At 42.5% G+C, this 17,030-nt stretch overlaps 1 protein-coding gene across 5 annotated transcripts in view; it reads left to right on the forward strand.

Moving 5' to 3' along the window:
• LOC123759795 (solute carrier family 35 member F1) overlaps positions 1–17,030 on the forward strand; it is a 118,506-nt gene that overhangs the window by 64,951 nt on the left and 36,525 nt on the right. For all 5 annotated transcript variants that reach the window (XM_069316431.1, XM_069316436.1, XM_069316417.1 and 2 more), the window contains exons 4-6: positions 10,505–10,698; positions 14,127–14,286; positions 15,165–15,321. In XM_069316431.1, coding sequence (XP_069172532.1) covers positions 10,505–10,698; positions 14,127–14,286; positions 15,165–15,321 — 511 coding nt within the window. The remainder of the gene's footprint in view (positions 1–10,504; positions 10,699–14,126; positions 14,287–15,164; positions 15,322–17,030) is intronic.

Raw genomic sequence — 17,030 nt, forward strand, 5'->3', positions numbered from 1 at the left:
ATGTAATTGTCCAAGTTGCGCTTGAAACTGGTTTGGTAATGATACACATGTTGTTCAACATTTATTTTCGTGTTTCCATAGAAAACAATTATATATTGTAGTTACTGTACTCTTGAGCGAGTCCTACTTGAGGTTATCTTGAGATGATTTCGGGGCTTTAGTGTCTCCGCGGCCCGGTCCTCGACCTGGCCTCCACCCCCAGGAAGCAGCCCGTGACAGCTGACTAACACCCAGGTACCTATTTTACTGCTAGATAACAGGGGCATAGGGTGAAAGAAACTCTGCCTATTGTTTCTCGCCGGCGCCTGAGATCGAACCCGGGACCACAGGATCACAAGTCCAGCGTGCTGTCCGCTCGGCCGACCGGCTCCCTGGATAGGTCCTGCATAGGTTTCTGTCCTATCTCAGCTGCTATCCTGTCCTCGTATCCCAGCTCCTATCCTGTCCTCGTATCCCAGCTCTTATCCTGTCAGCTCTTAACCTGATCGCATATCCCAGCTTCTATTGCCATAATATCCCAGCTCTTATCCTATCTACATATCCTAGCTCCCATCGTGTCCCAGCTCCCATCCTCTTTTTTATATCCCGGCTCCTATATCCTGTCCCGCGGTGCTCATAACCCAGCGCCTGATCCTACACTCGTATCCCTTGCATGTGCAATATTGCCACACAGGCTTAAAGCTGTCTCTCGATGATGAGCAAGTGTGGACGTGTTCATCAGTCTGTGGACACTCTGGCCGCCTGCTACCTCCCTCAGATTGACAACACAGTGTCATCACTAGTTGATTGACAACACAGTGTCATCACTAGTTGATTGACAACACAGTGTCATCACTAGTTGATTGACAACACAGTGTCATCACTAGTTGATTGACAACAGAGTCTGATCACTAGTTGGCTATAATATTTGTGACTTGAATTCGTAAGTAATCAAGCCTTGTCGTCCCTGATAAATGCGAATGTATGTGGATTCTCTTGAGAGACAGACTCCGTTCCGGCGCAGATTCACGCGCGCTGAACTCAACAACAAATGGTTGTTAGAGTTCAATCCCGGCAGATGTAATGTGTCTCAGCCGTACTGGGAAGGAAGCTACAGGAATCGCAAATAGAGAAAGATTTGGGCGGGGGGGGGGTGGATATAATCCCCAACACCAGCACCAGAGGCATTACGGGCTATTCATGCCCGTGCCACCTCTTGGGTGGCTTAATCGTCAACAATCAATCATCACCAGAGGCACACACAGGCAGGGTAACATCGGCAGCATATGAGACGCTGGCAAACATTAGAACATCGTTTAGAACTCTAAATTACTACTCTTTTTCAGGGCAGTCTACGAACGTTGGTTAGACAAGACTGAAATATGGGATTTACGATCGTTGCAGCATAAAACCGAACTTGAAAAATGTTAAATGGTTGAAACAAGATTGGTGCCAGAGGTATAAGAATTAAGCTATGAGGATTGGCTAATATAGCCAGATCTCTCAACTTTAGAGTACAGCAGAAGCAGAGAGGTTTTGATCAAAGCATACAAGATACTGAGGGGGATTGACAAGGTGGACAAGGACATCCTCTTTGAAAAGAGGGAAAATTAGGACAAGAGGACACAGGTGGAAGCCTTAAATACAAATGAGCCGAAGAAATACAAGAAAATACTCTTGCAAGTGATCAACAAATGCACTGAGAAGAAGTTGTGGAAGCCACCTCCATCCACAACTTTAAACCAGATTCTCAGTGACTTCGAACGTCAGAAAAAAAATCAAATATAACGCAATAGGTATATACAACAAGGTTAGTAATCGGGGCCATGAAGACCTCACTTATCTGTAAGCACTTATAGGTAAGTTTACCTTCAAATTCCTTGCCCCCCTACCTCTCCTCCCCGCATCTCCTCTCCCCCACTCCCTCCCCTCCCCCCTCTATGTTCCCCCCATCCCCTGGTCCATCCCAAAACCCCTTCGTTCATTTCACTACTGAGGGTTTTCGTCCGCGAGTCCCAATTCAGATTCAGCGAGCCCTAAATTAGATCGAAAGCGCCGTTCTGGTGCTGGACACGTGAATGGCGACCCGGACGGCCCACAGGACCCGGGAGGACCCCCTTGGAAACAAAGGCGGGAATCACAGCTGTGAATTTACCCGCTGCGAACTCCGCAGACTTTGGCCCGTCCATCCGACAAATACCTTTATACAAGCGTCCCGTACCGTGGGTGGTGAGGCGTATGGGTGAATGTATGCTTTCTCCCCTCTCCCTCATTTCCCTCTCTTTCCCCTCTCTTCATTTCCCCCCCTCTCTCTCTCTCTCTCTCTCTCTCTCTCTCTCTCTCTCTCTCTCTCTCTCTCTCTCTCTCTCTCTCTCTCTCTCTCTCTCTCTCTCTCTCTCTCTCTCTCTCTGCTAAATATTCTCATCCTTTCCGTCTTTCACTTGTGTTATTCTCGGCGTCGTGTACCTGGATGTGTTCGCACTCCTGCACTTCGGCTCCGTCACTCTGAACATTCCCAGCAACCACTCAAGAAAGTTTCCGTACAATCTCTCTCTCTCTCTCTCTCTCTCTCTCTCTCTCTCTCTCTCTCTGCTAAATATTCTCATCCTTTCCGTCTTTCACTTGTGTTATTCTCGGCGTCGTGTACCTGGATGTGTTCGCACTCCTGCACTTCGGCTCCGTCACTCTGAACATTCCCAGCAACCACTCAAGAAAGTTTCCGTACAATCTGCGATAGGAAGGTCTTCAATTTATTCAGGAATGTCCTTAAGAATTCTCTGAAGAATTTCTTCAGGGAAAATGGAACTCTACTTGTCGTAAATCCTATAAAGTTAGTATTTGGCAATTCCGTGTTTTCCCTAAATTGCATGTCAGTCATTTGATTTGTATAGCCAGGGAACGTGATTAGCGATTAATGTAGTGGGGGATATTCTGAGTTGAAAGTGCATCTTATGCAATGTTTCGCTAATGATTATATATATATATATATATATATATATATATATATATATATATATATATATATATATATATATATATATATATAGTTATCATCAATTCATCAGTGGCTGTTGATGTCTGTTACGAAGCACAAATGATAGAGTATTTGTACTACTTTGCTTGTGATGATCGATTGTTGGACTGTGATAGATAATCGGACTTATTTAATTATTGGACTTGATGATTTTTTTTTGTTCACATTGGTACCAAAGAGATATGAAAGTGGTCTTACTGAAGTGTGGTACACTTCAGTAAGTGTAACATTAGTGAGTGTTATCTTTGCCCTTCACCGTATATGATGTTATCTTTGCCCTTCACCGTATATGATGTTATCTTTGCCCTTCACCGTATATGATGTTATCTTTGCCCTTCACCGTATATGGTGTTATCTTTGCCCTTCACCGTATATGATGTTATCTTTGCCCTTCACCGTATATGATGTTATCTTTGCCCTTCACCGTCAAAATTATATAACTATCACTGTATTATTCCGTCAGCCCGTTGCGAGACGCCCCATAGGCCATATATGTTACCTTATAGGGTAACCATATAGGATGTGTTACCATCTATGTGTTCCGGGATGCCTGTGACGGAGCCTCGCGTGCCCCTGTCCCTTCCTCGTCCACCTAGACAGCAGGACAGGGACGAGGGACGACGAGGCCGAGACACAAGTGACCATTTTGAGGGAGATTTATGCACACATGTTGGAGGCTGTCTTATCGTCCCATTAACTCTTCCTACGCGCTCAGGCGATATTAATAGTGATAAATCTCTCGAAGTCATTATTTTGCTGCCGATGGTAGTTCGTGGTATGGAGGATGGAGCCCCCCCTGGGGAGCGGAGCCCCCCTTGGAGGGTGGAACCCCCTTGAGTTTGAAGGGGAGGAAGAACCTAGAGAGTTGGAACCTCTATAGGTTCTAATTGGTGAAGAGGAGTCCCTCTATAGGACCTAGGTAGTGAAGAGGAGTCCCTCCATAGGTCCTAGGTAGTGAAGAGGAGTCCCTCCATAGGTCCTAGGTAGTGAAGAGGAGTCCCTCCATAGGTCCTAGGTACTGAAGAGGAGTCCCTCCATAGGTCCTAGGTAGTGAAGAGGAGTCCCTCCATAGGTCCTAGGTACTGAAGAGGAGTCCCTCCATAGGTCCTAGGTACTGAAGAGGAGTCCCTCCATAGGTTCTAGGGAGCGAAGAGGAGTCCCTCCATAGGTCCTAGGGAGCGAAGAGGAGTCCCTCCATAGGTCCTAGGGAGCGAAGAGGAGTCCCTCCATAGGTCCTAGGGAGCGAAGAGGAGTCCCTCCATAGGTCCTAGGGAGCGAAGAGGAGTCCCTCCATAGGTCCTAGGTAGCGAAGAGGAGTCCCTCCATAGGTCCTAGGTACTGAAGAGGAGTCCCTCCATAGGTTCTAGGGAGCGAAGAGGAGTCCCTCCATAGGTCCTAGGGAGCGAAGAGGAGTCCCTCCATAGGTCCTAGGTACTGAAGAGGAGTCCCTCCATAGGTCCTAGGTAGTGAAGAGGAGTCCCTCCATAGGTCCTAGGTAGTGAAGAGGAGTCCCTCCATAGGTCCTAGGTAGTGAAGAGGAGTCCCTCCATAGGTCCTAGGTAGTGAAGAGGAGTCCCTCCATAGGTCCTAGGTACTGAAGAGGAGTCCCTCCATAGGTCCTAGGTACTGAAGAGGAGTCCCTCCATAGGTCCTAGGTACTGAAGAGGAGTCCCTCCATAGGTCCTAGGTACTGAAGAGGAGTCCCTCCATAGGTCCTAGGGAGCGAAGAGGAGTCCCTCCATAGGTCCTAGGGAGCGAAGAGGAGTCCCTCCATAGGTCCTAGGGAGCGAAGAGGAGTCCCTCCATAGGTCCTAGGGAGCGAAGAGGAGTCCCTCCATAGGTCCTAGGTAGCGAAGAGGAGTCCCTCCATAGATCCTAGGTACTGAAGAGGAGTCCCTCCATAGGTTCTAGGGAGCGAAGAGGAGTCCCTCCATAGGTCCTAGGGAGCGAAGAGGAGTCCCTCCATAGGTCCTAGGTACTGAAGAGGAGTCCCTCCATAGGTCCTAGGTAGTGAAGAGGAGTCCCTCCATAGGTCCTAGGTAGTGAAGAGGAGTCCCTCCATAGGTCCTAGGTAGTGAAGAGGAGTCCCTCCATAGGTCCTAGGTAGTGAAGAGGAGTCCCTCCATAGGTCCTAGGTAGTGAAGAGGAGTCCCTCCATAGGTCCTAGGTAGCGAAGAGGAGTCCTACCCAGAGAGCCACAATAAAGTATAACCCATTAGCAATAATAGTCAAGACAATACCAGCCCTTGAATCTCCACCCTCCAATCAACACCTAGTAGAGAATCTCCACCCTCCAATCAACACCTAGTAGAGAATCTCCACCCTCCAATCAACACCTAGTAGAGAATCTCCACCCTCCAATCAACACCTAGTAGAGAATCTCCACCCTCCAATCAACACCTAGTAGAGAATCTCCACCCTCCAATCAACACCTAGTAGAGAATCTCCACCCTCCAATCAACACCTAGTAGAGAATCTCCACCCTCCAATCAACACCTAGTAGAGAATCAAATGGTTTGTATTGTCCTGACCCCTTGACCACTGAAGGCAAGATGAGGGGGAGGGAGGGAGGGGAGGGGAGGGAGGGAGGGGAAGGAAAGGGGTGGGTGCTTCATGTTTAATTGTTTTCTTAATTTAATCTTTCCACTGTGTCTTTTGGTCGTGAGGCTTGTGTGTGGGTTGCCCCCTTCGGGGTGTTCTGCCTGTCTTCTGTTCCTTTGCTGCCTGCCTGTCTTTTATTTCCCCTTCTGTCTGCCTGTGTCCTTTCTGTTCCCCCTCCCCCCTTTTCTCTGGGTTTCATAAGAACCTAAGATAAGAAATCCCCCTCCTTCCCAACCTTTCCCCTCTCTTTCCCACTCTTTACCCCCAGCTCTCTCTCTCTCTCTCTCTCTCTCTCTCTCTCTCTCTCTCTCTCTCTCTCTCTCTCTCTCTCTCTCTCTCTCTCTCTCTCTCTCTCTCTCTCTCTCTCTCGTCACACCCTGCCTTCCCCCAACCCCCCTTCAATATAACACACGGAGAAAGTCAAATATCATCAGTTCATTAATTCATTCCATTAACATCTATGCAAAATTCACTCCAGTTTGGGAAATATAAGATTTATTATGGAAATACGACAGTCAGACACACACACACACACACACACACACACACACACACACACACACACACACACACACACACACACACACACTGCCTTAATGGAGAAACTAGGAGATGCGTTACTCCAGCAGCCAGGACACACGGCCACATTCATAAGAGGACGGCCAGACTCTCCCCAACACACAAGGCTCCCAAACATTATGTCCTTATTATATGTCAAGCTATATTGCCTCGCCCAAACTTCTCCTTGTGAATATTGTGGCTCTGGCTCTACACAGTGTGGATATGAGGGTGGGTGTAGTGTGTGTGTGTGTGTGTGTGTGTGTGTGTGTGTGTGTGTGTGTGTGTGTGTGTGTGTGTGTGTGTGTGTGTGTGTGTGGGTGGGTGTAGTGTGTGTGTGTGGGTGTGTGTGGGTGTGTGTGTGTGTGTGTGTGTGTGTGTGTGTGGGTGTGTGTGTGTGTGTGTGTGTGTGGGTGTGTGTGTGTGTGTGTGGGGGTGTGTGTGGGTGTGCTCAACGAGCTGAGCTTTATAGGATTCAAGCTTTAGCTCTTGGACTTTAGCTCTTATATCTGAAGTCGACTGATGCATAAGTTCCTGGACTCTTGGCTGTTTATTCATTTCAATCCGTGTATGGAGTTTTGTCTTCATCAATTCACGTTAATTCATTCAACTTCTTTTACTCTAACACTGACGAAGTTATTTTTAATAAATATCACTAGTCATTAAGTATTTAAATTTCCCCCTGTGTGTCCTGAATTTGTGCCTCGTATAAATTCCGAGTATTTTGTATGTTGTAAGCATGTCTACTTCGTTTCTTCCCTCTTTCAGCGAGATCTCTAGGCTGTGTGTTATCTGGCATAAATGGTATACGGAATCCCAGCTGGATTATGCCTAAAAAGCTGTCATTCTGTTAGCAACCCAACATATCAGATAATTAGGCTATCTGATTAGAATTTCTTATATTTCTTATATTTTTTATATAAGAATTTTCTTATATTTCTTATATTATATTATATTATTTCTTATATTAATATATTTCTTATATTATTATATCTTATATTTCTTATATTTGGCATAATAAAGTGCAAATTACTGTTTCTTCCCAACAACTTTGTGTCGGTTCTTTCACACCATAACAAAACGAGTTTATCATAAACAGTAAACTTGAATCCACAGATGATCGTTTAATACAAAAAAAAATGGATTTTAATAAATGCAAACGATGTCTCTGGAACGGTGTGGAGAGGCTACGCTCATTTCCGGGGCGTTGACGAAACTTTTCGTGCTTCTCTGATCCCACCAAAATTTTCCAGCCCATTTAAGTACTTAAGTACTGGCCTAAGTACTTGATTGCCGTGTAGGGTTACTGGGGCAGGGCAACGACGAGGAACAGGGGGTAAGGGGAAGCTTCTAGGGCCAGGGGTCAGATTCACGAAGCAGTTACGGAAGCACTTACGAACCTGTACATCTTTTCACAATCTTCGGAGGCTTTGTTTACAATTATTAAACAGTCAATGAGCTCCGAAGCACCAGGAGGCTGTTTATAACAATAACAACAGTTGATTAGGAAGTTTTCATGCTTGTAAACTGTTTAATAAATGTAACCAAAGCCGTCAAAGATTGGGGAAAGATGTACACATTCGTAAGTACTTGCGTAACTGCTTCTTGAATCTGGCCCCTGAAATCTAGGTTAGGTTACTTTCTGAGGGTTGTTGTAAGAAAGGGGGAGAAATCTCGCTTCTTGCACATTAGTTACTTTTAGAAAGTTGAGTTTCTGGAGACGTGGTTTGTATTACTGGAGGTGGAGATGATTGTCATGTTCTGGGGGACCTGGAGACGTGATTGTAGAGGGAGATAAGATTGTGAAGTTCTATGGATATGGAGATGCCCATTGTGTTTCTGGAGATGGAGTGTGAAATATTCAACTTCATGGGACTTAGGCTCTGTGGTGAGTGCATCGCCTGGTTTGTCTGATCTGAAACTCAAAACACTTGGCTGTACAGTTAGCTTTCGGATTTAGTAGATTTAGCTTTCGGCTGTAGATGTGGTATCCATGTAAAGTCTAGGTACCGAAGAGACGTAGAAGCCAAAGTCTGTGTAAACTGGACTATTAGCACAGGTCCTGGATTCATTAAGCACTTTAAGAGTCAATTTACGAAACATGTACATCTCTCCTCTGTCACGAAGACAAACTTCATAGAACAGTTTGAGCTCGTAAGCGCTACAAGGGTGTGTGTAACCATAGTAACCATGTGACGAGAACGTGCTCAACAAAGCCATGATGATAGAAGAAAGATATACGGGTTTCAAAACTTGAGACACAAAAGCGTTGGTCGAATCCCGCCCTGACAAGCCTGTTATCTGTAAGTACTCTTGTTTGACCTAAACTGCAGAACCACGCGAACCAATCAGTCGTTTTAAACTCAACTGCTCGTTTTAAAACTTTGAAAACAAAACTTTAAAACTAAAATTTTTAAAACTTGAACGTTTAAACTCGTTTTAAACTAAAAAAAAATATGTTTTCAACAATCATATTTACATTTATTAAACAGCTATGAGCTCCGAAGTGCTGCAAGGTTGTTTATGACAATAATAGCCTTAACTTCTAATGTTTCGAATCTCGTAAACAAAGGTGATTAGCAAAAGATGTAGAGGTCTCGTAAATGGATTGGAAGATGCTAGCTGAATCCTAGCTTTAGGGGTAGCATTTCTTGCCGTTTATTGACAACTTGAATGAAGTGGTAGAGCAGTGAGGAGCCCATGAGTGATAGTCTACAGTAGTTACCTTGAGGTTACCTTGAGGTGCTTCCGGGGCTTAGCGTCCCCGCGGCCCGGTCGTCGACCAGGCCTCCTGGTTGCCGGACTGATCAACCAGGCTGTTGGACGCGGCTGCTCGCAGCCTGACGTATGAGTCACAGCCTGGTTGATCAGGTATCCTTTGGAGGTGCTTATCCAGTTCTGTCTTGAACACTGTGAGGGGTCGGCCAGTTATGCCCCTTATGTGTAGTGGAAGCGTGTTGAACAGTCTCGGGCCTCTGATGTTGATAGAGTTCTCTCTCAGGGTACCAGTTGCACCTCTGTTTAGTAGGTAAACCTCCCACAGGAACCTGAGAATGATAGTCTACAGTAGTAGGTAAACCTCCCACAGGAGCCCGTGAGTGATAGTCTACAGTAGTAGGTAAACCTCTATCAGAAGCCTGAGAGTGATAGACTACTCTGCAACAGCAGTAATTTCTGCTCCAGGAGCCCCCAAGGGCCTCGTCTGCTCAATTCATGGTATCATTAGGCTAGTTTTTTTCTGCAGCTTAATGTGGGAGATTAACCTTAATCCAGCATCAGTGGAAGACTCTCTTGGTTATCCAGCATCAGTGGAGGATTCGAGGTTATCCAGCATCAGTGGATATCCATCAGCTCATCCTCGTCAACAAAATCCAAATGCTCGTTAGTCCAGTCTCCACGCTACCTGTCTATAAATAAAAAATGGTTTACACACGACTCTCAACTGATGACGTTCGAACATTTATCGAAACAGTGCTTTACTGACGACCTCTGTTCGAATCCCAACGCTGTAAATGCGTCACCCACGAACTTCATATACAAATAATCACCAGTAGAACCTAAACACCTAACCTATGACTTAACTATACGTAGAAATTTAAAATATAAAGATAGAATTATATAAATTACAACAAACTTATTTTTAATCAACAATACGTTATGATGAATTTGTCTTGAGGGAGATGGTCCCAGCCTGGCCTGAGGACGGCCTGAAGAAGTTATACCGGGATTTAGGTGTCTTAAGCAGTTTGGTTTACTTGTTGACAAGAGTATGGAAAGCAAGTATCTAAATCCATCACTGCATTATCATCATCCTTTTTCGATCCTCCTTGAAGATTGGGAGTGGGAAAGTTACATATGGGCCTTAGTATATGTCCATATGTAACTTATTATACTAGGGGCCCATTTGAAACATACATAAACAACTCTTATCAACTTGTTTCAATCAAAGATATTGTGTGTTCTCTTATTTATCATCACTGGGGGATACCTAAAATATTCTATTTAATGATAATCTTATTTACTATTCGCCACTTCCAAGCAGACTGTGTTCCCACTAGGATATTTTTCAGGTACAGTACTGAAGAATTGCCCCAACATCTCCTTAATTGAGTTTTAGTGCACGAGTTTGTATCATTCCCGGCCTTCCTTAGCCTGCCATATATATACTCCCCTACTTTGACAGGGTAAGATAGCTGCTATAGAAAGAAGGACCAGTAACAGCGCCCTGCAACTTCTAACTAGTATAGCATAAGCTTAACCACACCCCTTCCCCATTCTCCCACTGTTATGGACATAATAGTCACGCCCTCGTCTCTCTCTTTCCCTCTTTAGCGGTGAGTTTCATCAACTACGTGCTGCTGTGTTTGGTCTACACCACGTGGCTGGCGTGTCGCTCGGGTGAGGGTTCCCTCTTGCGGGTAGTGCGAACCAAAGGGCTCAAGTACTTCGTCTTGGCCGCTGTCGACGTCGAAGCCAACTACCTGGTGCTCAGGGCCTACCAGTTCACCTCCGTCACTTCAGTCCAGGTACTTCCCGCCCTTCAGCCATGGTAGGCGTCGGCAGCCACATGCAGAAAGTTGTTATAGCTGTAATGCAGTCCAAGTTTCTTAAAACGAAAGTTCTTACAGTAACTATTTGGTCGATGGTACCGATATGTCATGATGGACGCCCAGAAAGTAGTTTTTAGTCTCTTGATCCTCTCTGACCTGCCCGAAACGCTATGCGTGCTAGTGGCTTTACAAGAATGTAAAACCTCAATGCTTTGTACTCTCATAAACCCAATGTACCTTCTTGTATATAAATAAATAAATAGTATTACTGAAGTTGGACAAACCGGAAACTTTTTTTTTTATTTATTAGCAACATAAATATATGACTTAACGGAACCTATTAATCCCAGGCCTAATATACGCTATCTTTAGCCTATAACAGTACATATAAATGCCTCTCAACACCTCAAACCAATCTTATTTGCTGATGACAAAACTTTCATTTTCTCCAGTCCTGACCCGCTTGCTCTAAATGTCACTGTGAATACTGAACTAAATAAAGTCCATCTTTGGCTAACTGCTAACAAGCTCACCCTTAACATTGACAAAACTTTCTATATTTTGTTTGGTAATAAATCCTCAAATGAAATTAGTCTAAGAATAAACAATATACAAATGAGTAGTAAAGTTAATGGTAAATTCCTTGGTGTCCTCATCGATAACAAGTTGAATTTCCAGGAACACATTCTAAATATAGCAAAAAAAAAAAAAGGTTCTAAAACTGTTGGCATTCTTTTTAAGATCAGATATTATGTCCCTCGCCCTGCCCTGGTGACGCTCTATTACTCTCTCATCTATCCTTATCTCAACTATGGTATTTGTGCTTGGGGTTCTACTACCCAAAATCATTTACGTCCTCTAATTACCCAACACAAAGCTTCTATTATAAGAATATCTAACTCTGGCCCCAGACAGCACTTGGTACCCTTACTCAAATCTCTGAATATGTTAGATATTAAGTCACTGCACATTCTCTCATGTGTACTCTATATATTTAAAACTCTGAATTGTAATATCAATCCTGACCTTAAAAGCTTCTTAGAAGGTTGTAACAGAACCCATGGGCACCACATTAGAAATAAATACCTATTTGATATTCCAAGAGTACGACTTAGTCAAAGTAGAAATGCTCTACAAATCAAGGGACCCAGAATGTGGAATGGCCTTCCCAATCAAGTCAAAGGCTGTACGTCTCTCAACCAGTTTAAGATGAAAACTAAGTACTACCTAATGAACTCCATGTAACCTACCTTACCCCTAAATGTCAACCCATGTCTTACTATTTTTAATCAATGCTGTTTGTTGACTAACTTGTATATTGGCTATTTTATACCATATTCCCCCCCCCCTTTTTCATCTTTTATTTTTTTAACGCAATTTATACTTTAAGGGTTAATCTCAATTACTATTAAGTTTTAGTCTAAGTGTTTTTCCCCCCCCTCACCTTGCCCGAAATGCTATGCGTACTAGTGGCTTTAGGTATTGTATGTACTACCTCTATCTATAAATCCAACGTTATGTTTGTAAAACAACTATGTATGTACTTAATAAAATTTACTTTACTACTTTACTATATGTGCTATACTAGGCTGACGAATAGTTAAGTTTGGTTTTTAGCTTTACTATTTCCGGGCTATTAAAAACCGCACAGAAAGTGGTATACTGGAGTTCCCGTACAACATGATGGTATTATCAACCCAATAGTTACAAAGAGTACTATCTTTGGGGAGAATGGGTTGTTATTATTTAGTAATTAATAATTTAGTAATTAATATTACTATTAATTACTAAATTATTCTAATATATATATTTTTAATGTTAATATTTTAAATTAATATTATATATTCAATTTTTTAAGTTAATCTATATATCTATGAAATAGAATATCAGTCTGTTCAACAAGGAGGCGAGACGCTAGCCTTGTCTAACTTCAAAAATGACACAAGGGGGGGGGGGGAAGTATATGTGAGTGTTAAAGACGACATGGGGTTGGCCCTAGCACCACCTTTTAAGAAATATCTGCATCTAAAGAAACCCCATACAATTGTTATGAAGTATGTAATTGGGGATGTGTTCGGTTTAGCAGGTTTTCGGTGCTTTGTAATTTTAATGGTTTTTAATGGGGGGGAGGGGAAGATGGGTGATGTTGAGGTAGAAGGATAGAGAGAGAGAAGAGGAGAGGAGAAAGGTGGAAAATGTGGGAAGGGAGAGTGGAGAATAGGTGGCAAAGGTAAGAGAGGGTGGGACAGATTGGGAAATGTAGTGGAGAAAGAGAAGATGAGTAAGAAGGGAGAATGCCAGGGAGAGAAGAGAACAATGGAAGAACGTGGGACAGTATGGAGAGGGAGAGTTGAGATGGGGGAGAGAGGGAGTAAAAAAGACACAAGAGCAGAGAGTGGGGATGGAGAGAGGCCCAGGCACAGCTTGGTGACCTATCTAGTTATATTATGTAATAAAATGGATAGGGGTACCCAGTGGTGAGCGAATCTCTGAATCTCTCTCTCTCTCTATTCCTCTCCCTCTCCTTCCTCTGCTCCCTCTTCCTACTCCCTCCCTCCCCATTCTCCATTTTCTCTTTCTCCCTTTCCCATCCTCTTTGTCACACACTCTTACCCTCTCTCTTTCACTTCCTATCTTCCTCACTCCCTCCTTATCTATTTTCCTCTCCTCCCCCTCCATTTCTCTCTCTCTTTCCTCCCCTCTGTCTCTCTCTCTTTCTCTCTCTCTGCCATTCTGCTATGGCTACTGAAAAATTCACTGGAAAACAAACCCCCCCATTTTATACTTCATGTGACTTGGAGGCAATGGGGGTGCCGACCTTGACCTGTCTATGACAGTTCCTTACCATAATTGTGTCATTCTGAAAAGTTAGGTGAGGCTTACCCCAAACGTCTGGCCCTCCAGACTTGCACAGACATTCTCTTTTATAGATTTAGATATTCAATATTAATTATATAACAATTAACATGTACAATTATATAATAATAGGGGGTAAGGGTTATACCTGCAATATATATAAATATATATACACAACCCAGTATTTAAGTAAAATACAATTGATATAATATACATACTCCCAAAGATTAAACAAGCTGGCATAATAATAATAACCTCACTTTTCTGTAGTCACTTGGGCTGGATGATAGAGCGACTGTCTTGCTTCATGCAGGTCGGCGTCCAATCCCTGACCGTCCAAGTGGTTGCGCACCATTCCTTCCCTCGTCCCATCCCAAATCCTTATCCTGATCTCTTCCATGTGCTATATAGTTGTAATGGCTTGGCGCTTTCACATGATAATTCTCTCCCCTCCTTCCCTGCAGTCACTGATAGGTACACAGACACAGGTTAATTCATAGACAAACATATGTAAGTCTTGAACATGTAACTAACTCTTGTTTGGCCAGCTGTTGGACTGTTTCGTGGTGCCAGTTGTTCTGGCACTGAGCTGGCTCTTCCTCAAGGTCCGCTACAAGCTCGTCCATGTGCTTGGGGTCGGGCTCTGCCTCCTGGGCGTCGGCTGCCTCGTCTGGGCCAATGTGGAGGACGGCAAAGCTGCCATACCTGGTAGGTCTTAGCCTTTCTTGCACTGGCAGTACGAAGTAAAATAATAATGAGCTCATTAAATAAATATCAATAAGTAAAGTTTCAGTATAGGTACTGTATGGAACCTTGGTAAACAAGGTTTTGATGTTTGCATTATAAGGTTCCCTAGTATAGGAATAAGGCGTCCCCCCTAGTACAGGTATAGGAATACGGCGTCCCTAGTATGGAAAAAGTATCCATTGTATAGGAATAAAGTATCCCTAGAACAGGAATACCTTATTGTTTTATTGTGTCCATTCAATTTTCCTCTTATTCCTCCTTAAGGTTTCAGTACTGCTCTGTATCTTCAGAACATGTCATTGTATTGACTTGAAACTCAAAATATTTAAGTTTGAAAAAAATAAAAATACTACGTGTAGTTAAACAATATAGCTTCCATTACAAGTAGTTTTTCTTTGTTTCCATGCCATAACCTGAGAACATTACCTCATTCTCTACTGTATTCATTTGCAAGAGATTTGAAATGTTTGTGGTCCATTTCATTAAAGTTTTATCACATGTGGAGATCAATTATCATTTGCTATTTTATTTTTGTGCTTTTATTTGTGGTTTCATTTAATATTCTATATATTCAGAACATTTAAGGGTTGTAATTTTTAGTGTTGATTTAAGAAAAGATAATGTTTTTTGTTAGCTACTTAAAATCCATCAATATACAGTATATAAGATTTATGCTAAAGATTCTGCGCGAAACGCTATACACGTTAGGGGCTTAGAACACCAATGTTATGTACTCTCTCAACCCAATGTAAATAAATAAATAAATAAAGTGTTGTATGTAAATAAGATTTTACTTTAATTGTCCAAATCATTCTATTGAGTCGTCACTTTCCTCCCAGGAGCCGAGCGCCTGCTGGGAGACATGCTGTGCCTGGGCGGGGCGACACTCTATGGCATCAGCAACGTGGCACAGGAGTACATTGTGAAGACCTACGACAGTGTGGAGTTCCTCGGCATGATGGGGCTCTTTGGTTCTCTCATCAACGGTATACAGTTGTAAGTGTCATCAATGCTACTCTCTTTCTAGTGATTTGTGTAATTTAAACTTTTTTTTTTTTGTATGGGTGAAGAAAGGAGATTTAATTTCTTGTGAGTGATGAGAATATGGTGTTGCCGGCAGGATCCTGGAATAATTAGGGATATTGTGTCATAACAATTTTCAGAGAAGCATTGCTGGCCCCTCCACTCAACAAAACTTATCAAAAGTCCACCACTTTGTAAATAAAAACCAGTCATAAGACTTCATCCAAAATGGTTTATTTTTTATTTTTTAGGTTATGAATTTCAATGAGAAGTTCTGAGAGGAGATCCTAGGATGGTTCCTTGGTGTTATAGTTACCTGACAAGCTTCATCAATCAATGCCAGGCTCTTGTGAATCATTGTAAGCCTACCAAAGACCAGAGGTCAGAACATGCAGCACCTGCAGTGCTTCTATTGTTCGTAAGATCACTAATAAAGCACAGATACATATGGCATCATGCACAGAAGAGTATACTTGTACTTAATTAAACCTTTGAATTACTTGACCAAATAATCTATACCTTCTACCTGAACTTACGAAGATACATAAGGTACCAGCTTGTACTTGTGCTAGAGAAAAGTACTTAAGGTCAGGCCTGGTAAATAGACTTGTGATCTTATTTGATGTTGTAAGCAAGTTTTTTGTTTCTTTTGGCTGATCTGTTTTCCTGGGTAGCTTCATTTAATTCCATCATGTATAGCAAATAATCTTTAGTAGACTGATAGTTGTTCTAGAGGTTGAACTTCATTAATCCATTTAATAAAGAGTACCAAATAAACATTATGTAACTCCTGCTAATATCTTGCATGCTAATGAACAAATAACACTGCCTGAAAGCAACTTGACAATGTATATATCTTTTTTTTTAAGATTTTTTTAAATATTAATAGTATATTTATAAGTATTAATAATTACATATCTGTTAATGATAAACTTCTGAAGGGATGCAAATGGAGTGTCTATTTTTAAAGAGGGTGATAAATCAATTGCATCGATCTATCAACCTATTGGCTTAACATCTATTGTAGGAAAACTACTCAGTTTGATAATTTCAAAAAAGATCCACTGATATCTTGAAAAACATGGATTAATTAAAGATTGACAATGGGAATTTACAGTCTCATGTGTAACACATTTGCCCTCATTCCTTTCCAATATATTTCACACAGTTAGCACTGGAAAGGATTTCGACATTCTATATCACAAAGTATTTCCTACTGTGTTCATTCTATATCTCTAGTGAAGCATTTCATACTGTGCTAGAGGAGATGGCTTTTATCCTAATTTTTATTTCGTTGTAGTTATTTCAAAGAAATAACCGAAACCGAAATGCCCGAAACGCTGCGCGTACTAGTGGCTTTACAAGACTGTAATTACCATATTATGTATCCTCACATTCCCAATGTACCTTCTTGTATATGCGTAAATAAATAAATAAATAAATAAAGAAAACAAAGATTTAGCATAAATGGAGTTGTCAGAGTAGGAAACCGTTGTAAGTACAAAGTGCCCCAAAGATCTGTTCTGGGACAGTTGTTGTTGTTGTTGTTATAGATTCAGCTACCCGGACCAAAATGTAGCACGGGCTGTGGTGAGCCCGTAGTGAACTTACGTGGCACAGAAATGGGGCTGTCACACTGTGGGGTGGGACAGTTGTTGTCCACTATATATATAAGGGTCCAG

The sequence above is a fragment of the Procambarus clarkii genome, chromosome 8 (assembly GCF_040958095.1).
Source record: "Procambarus clarkii isolate CNS0578487 chromosome 8, FALCON_Pclarkii_2.0, whole genome shotgun sequence".
NCBI classification, from domain to species: Eukaryota; Metazoa; Arthropoda; class Malacostraca; order Decapoda; family Cambaridae; genus Procambarus; species Procambarus clarkii.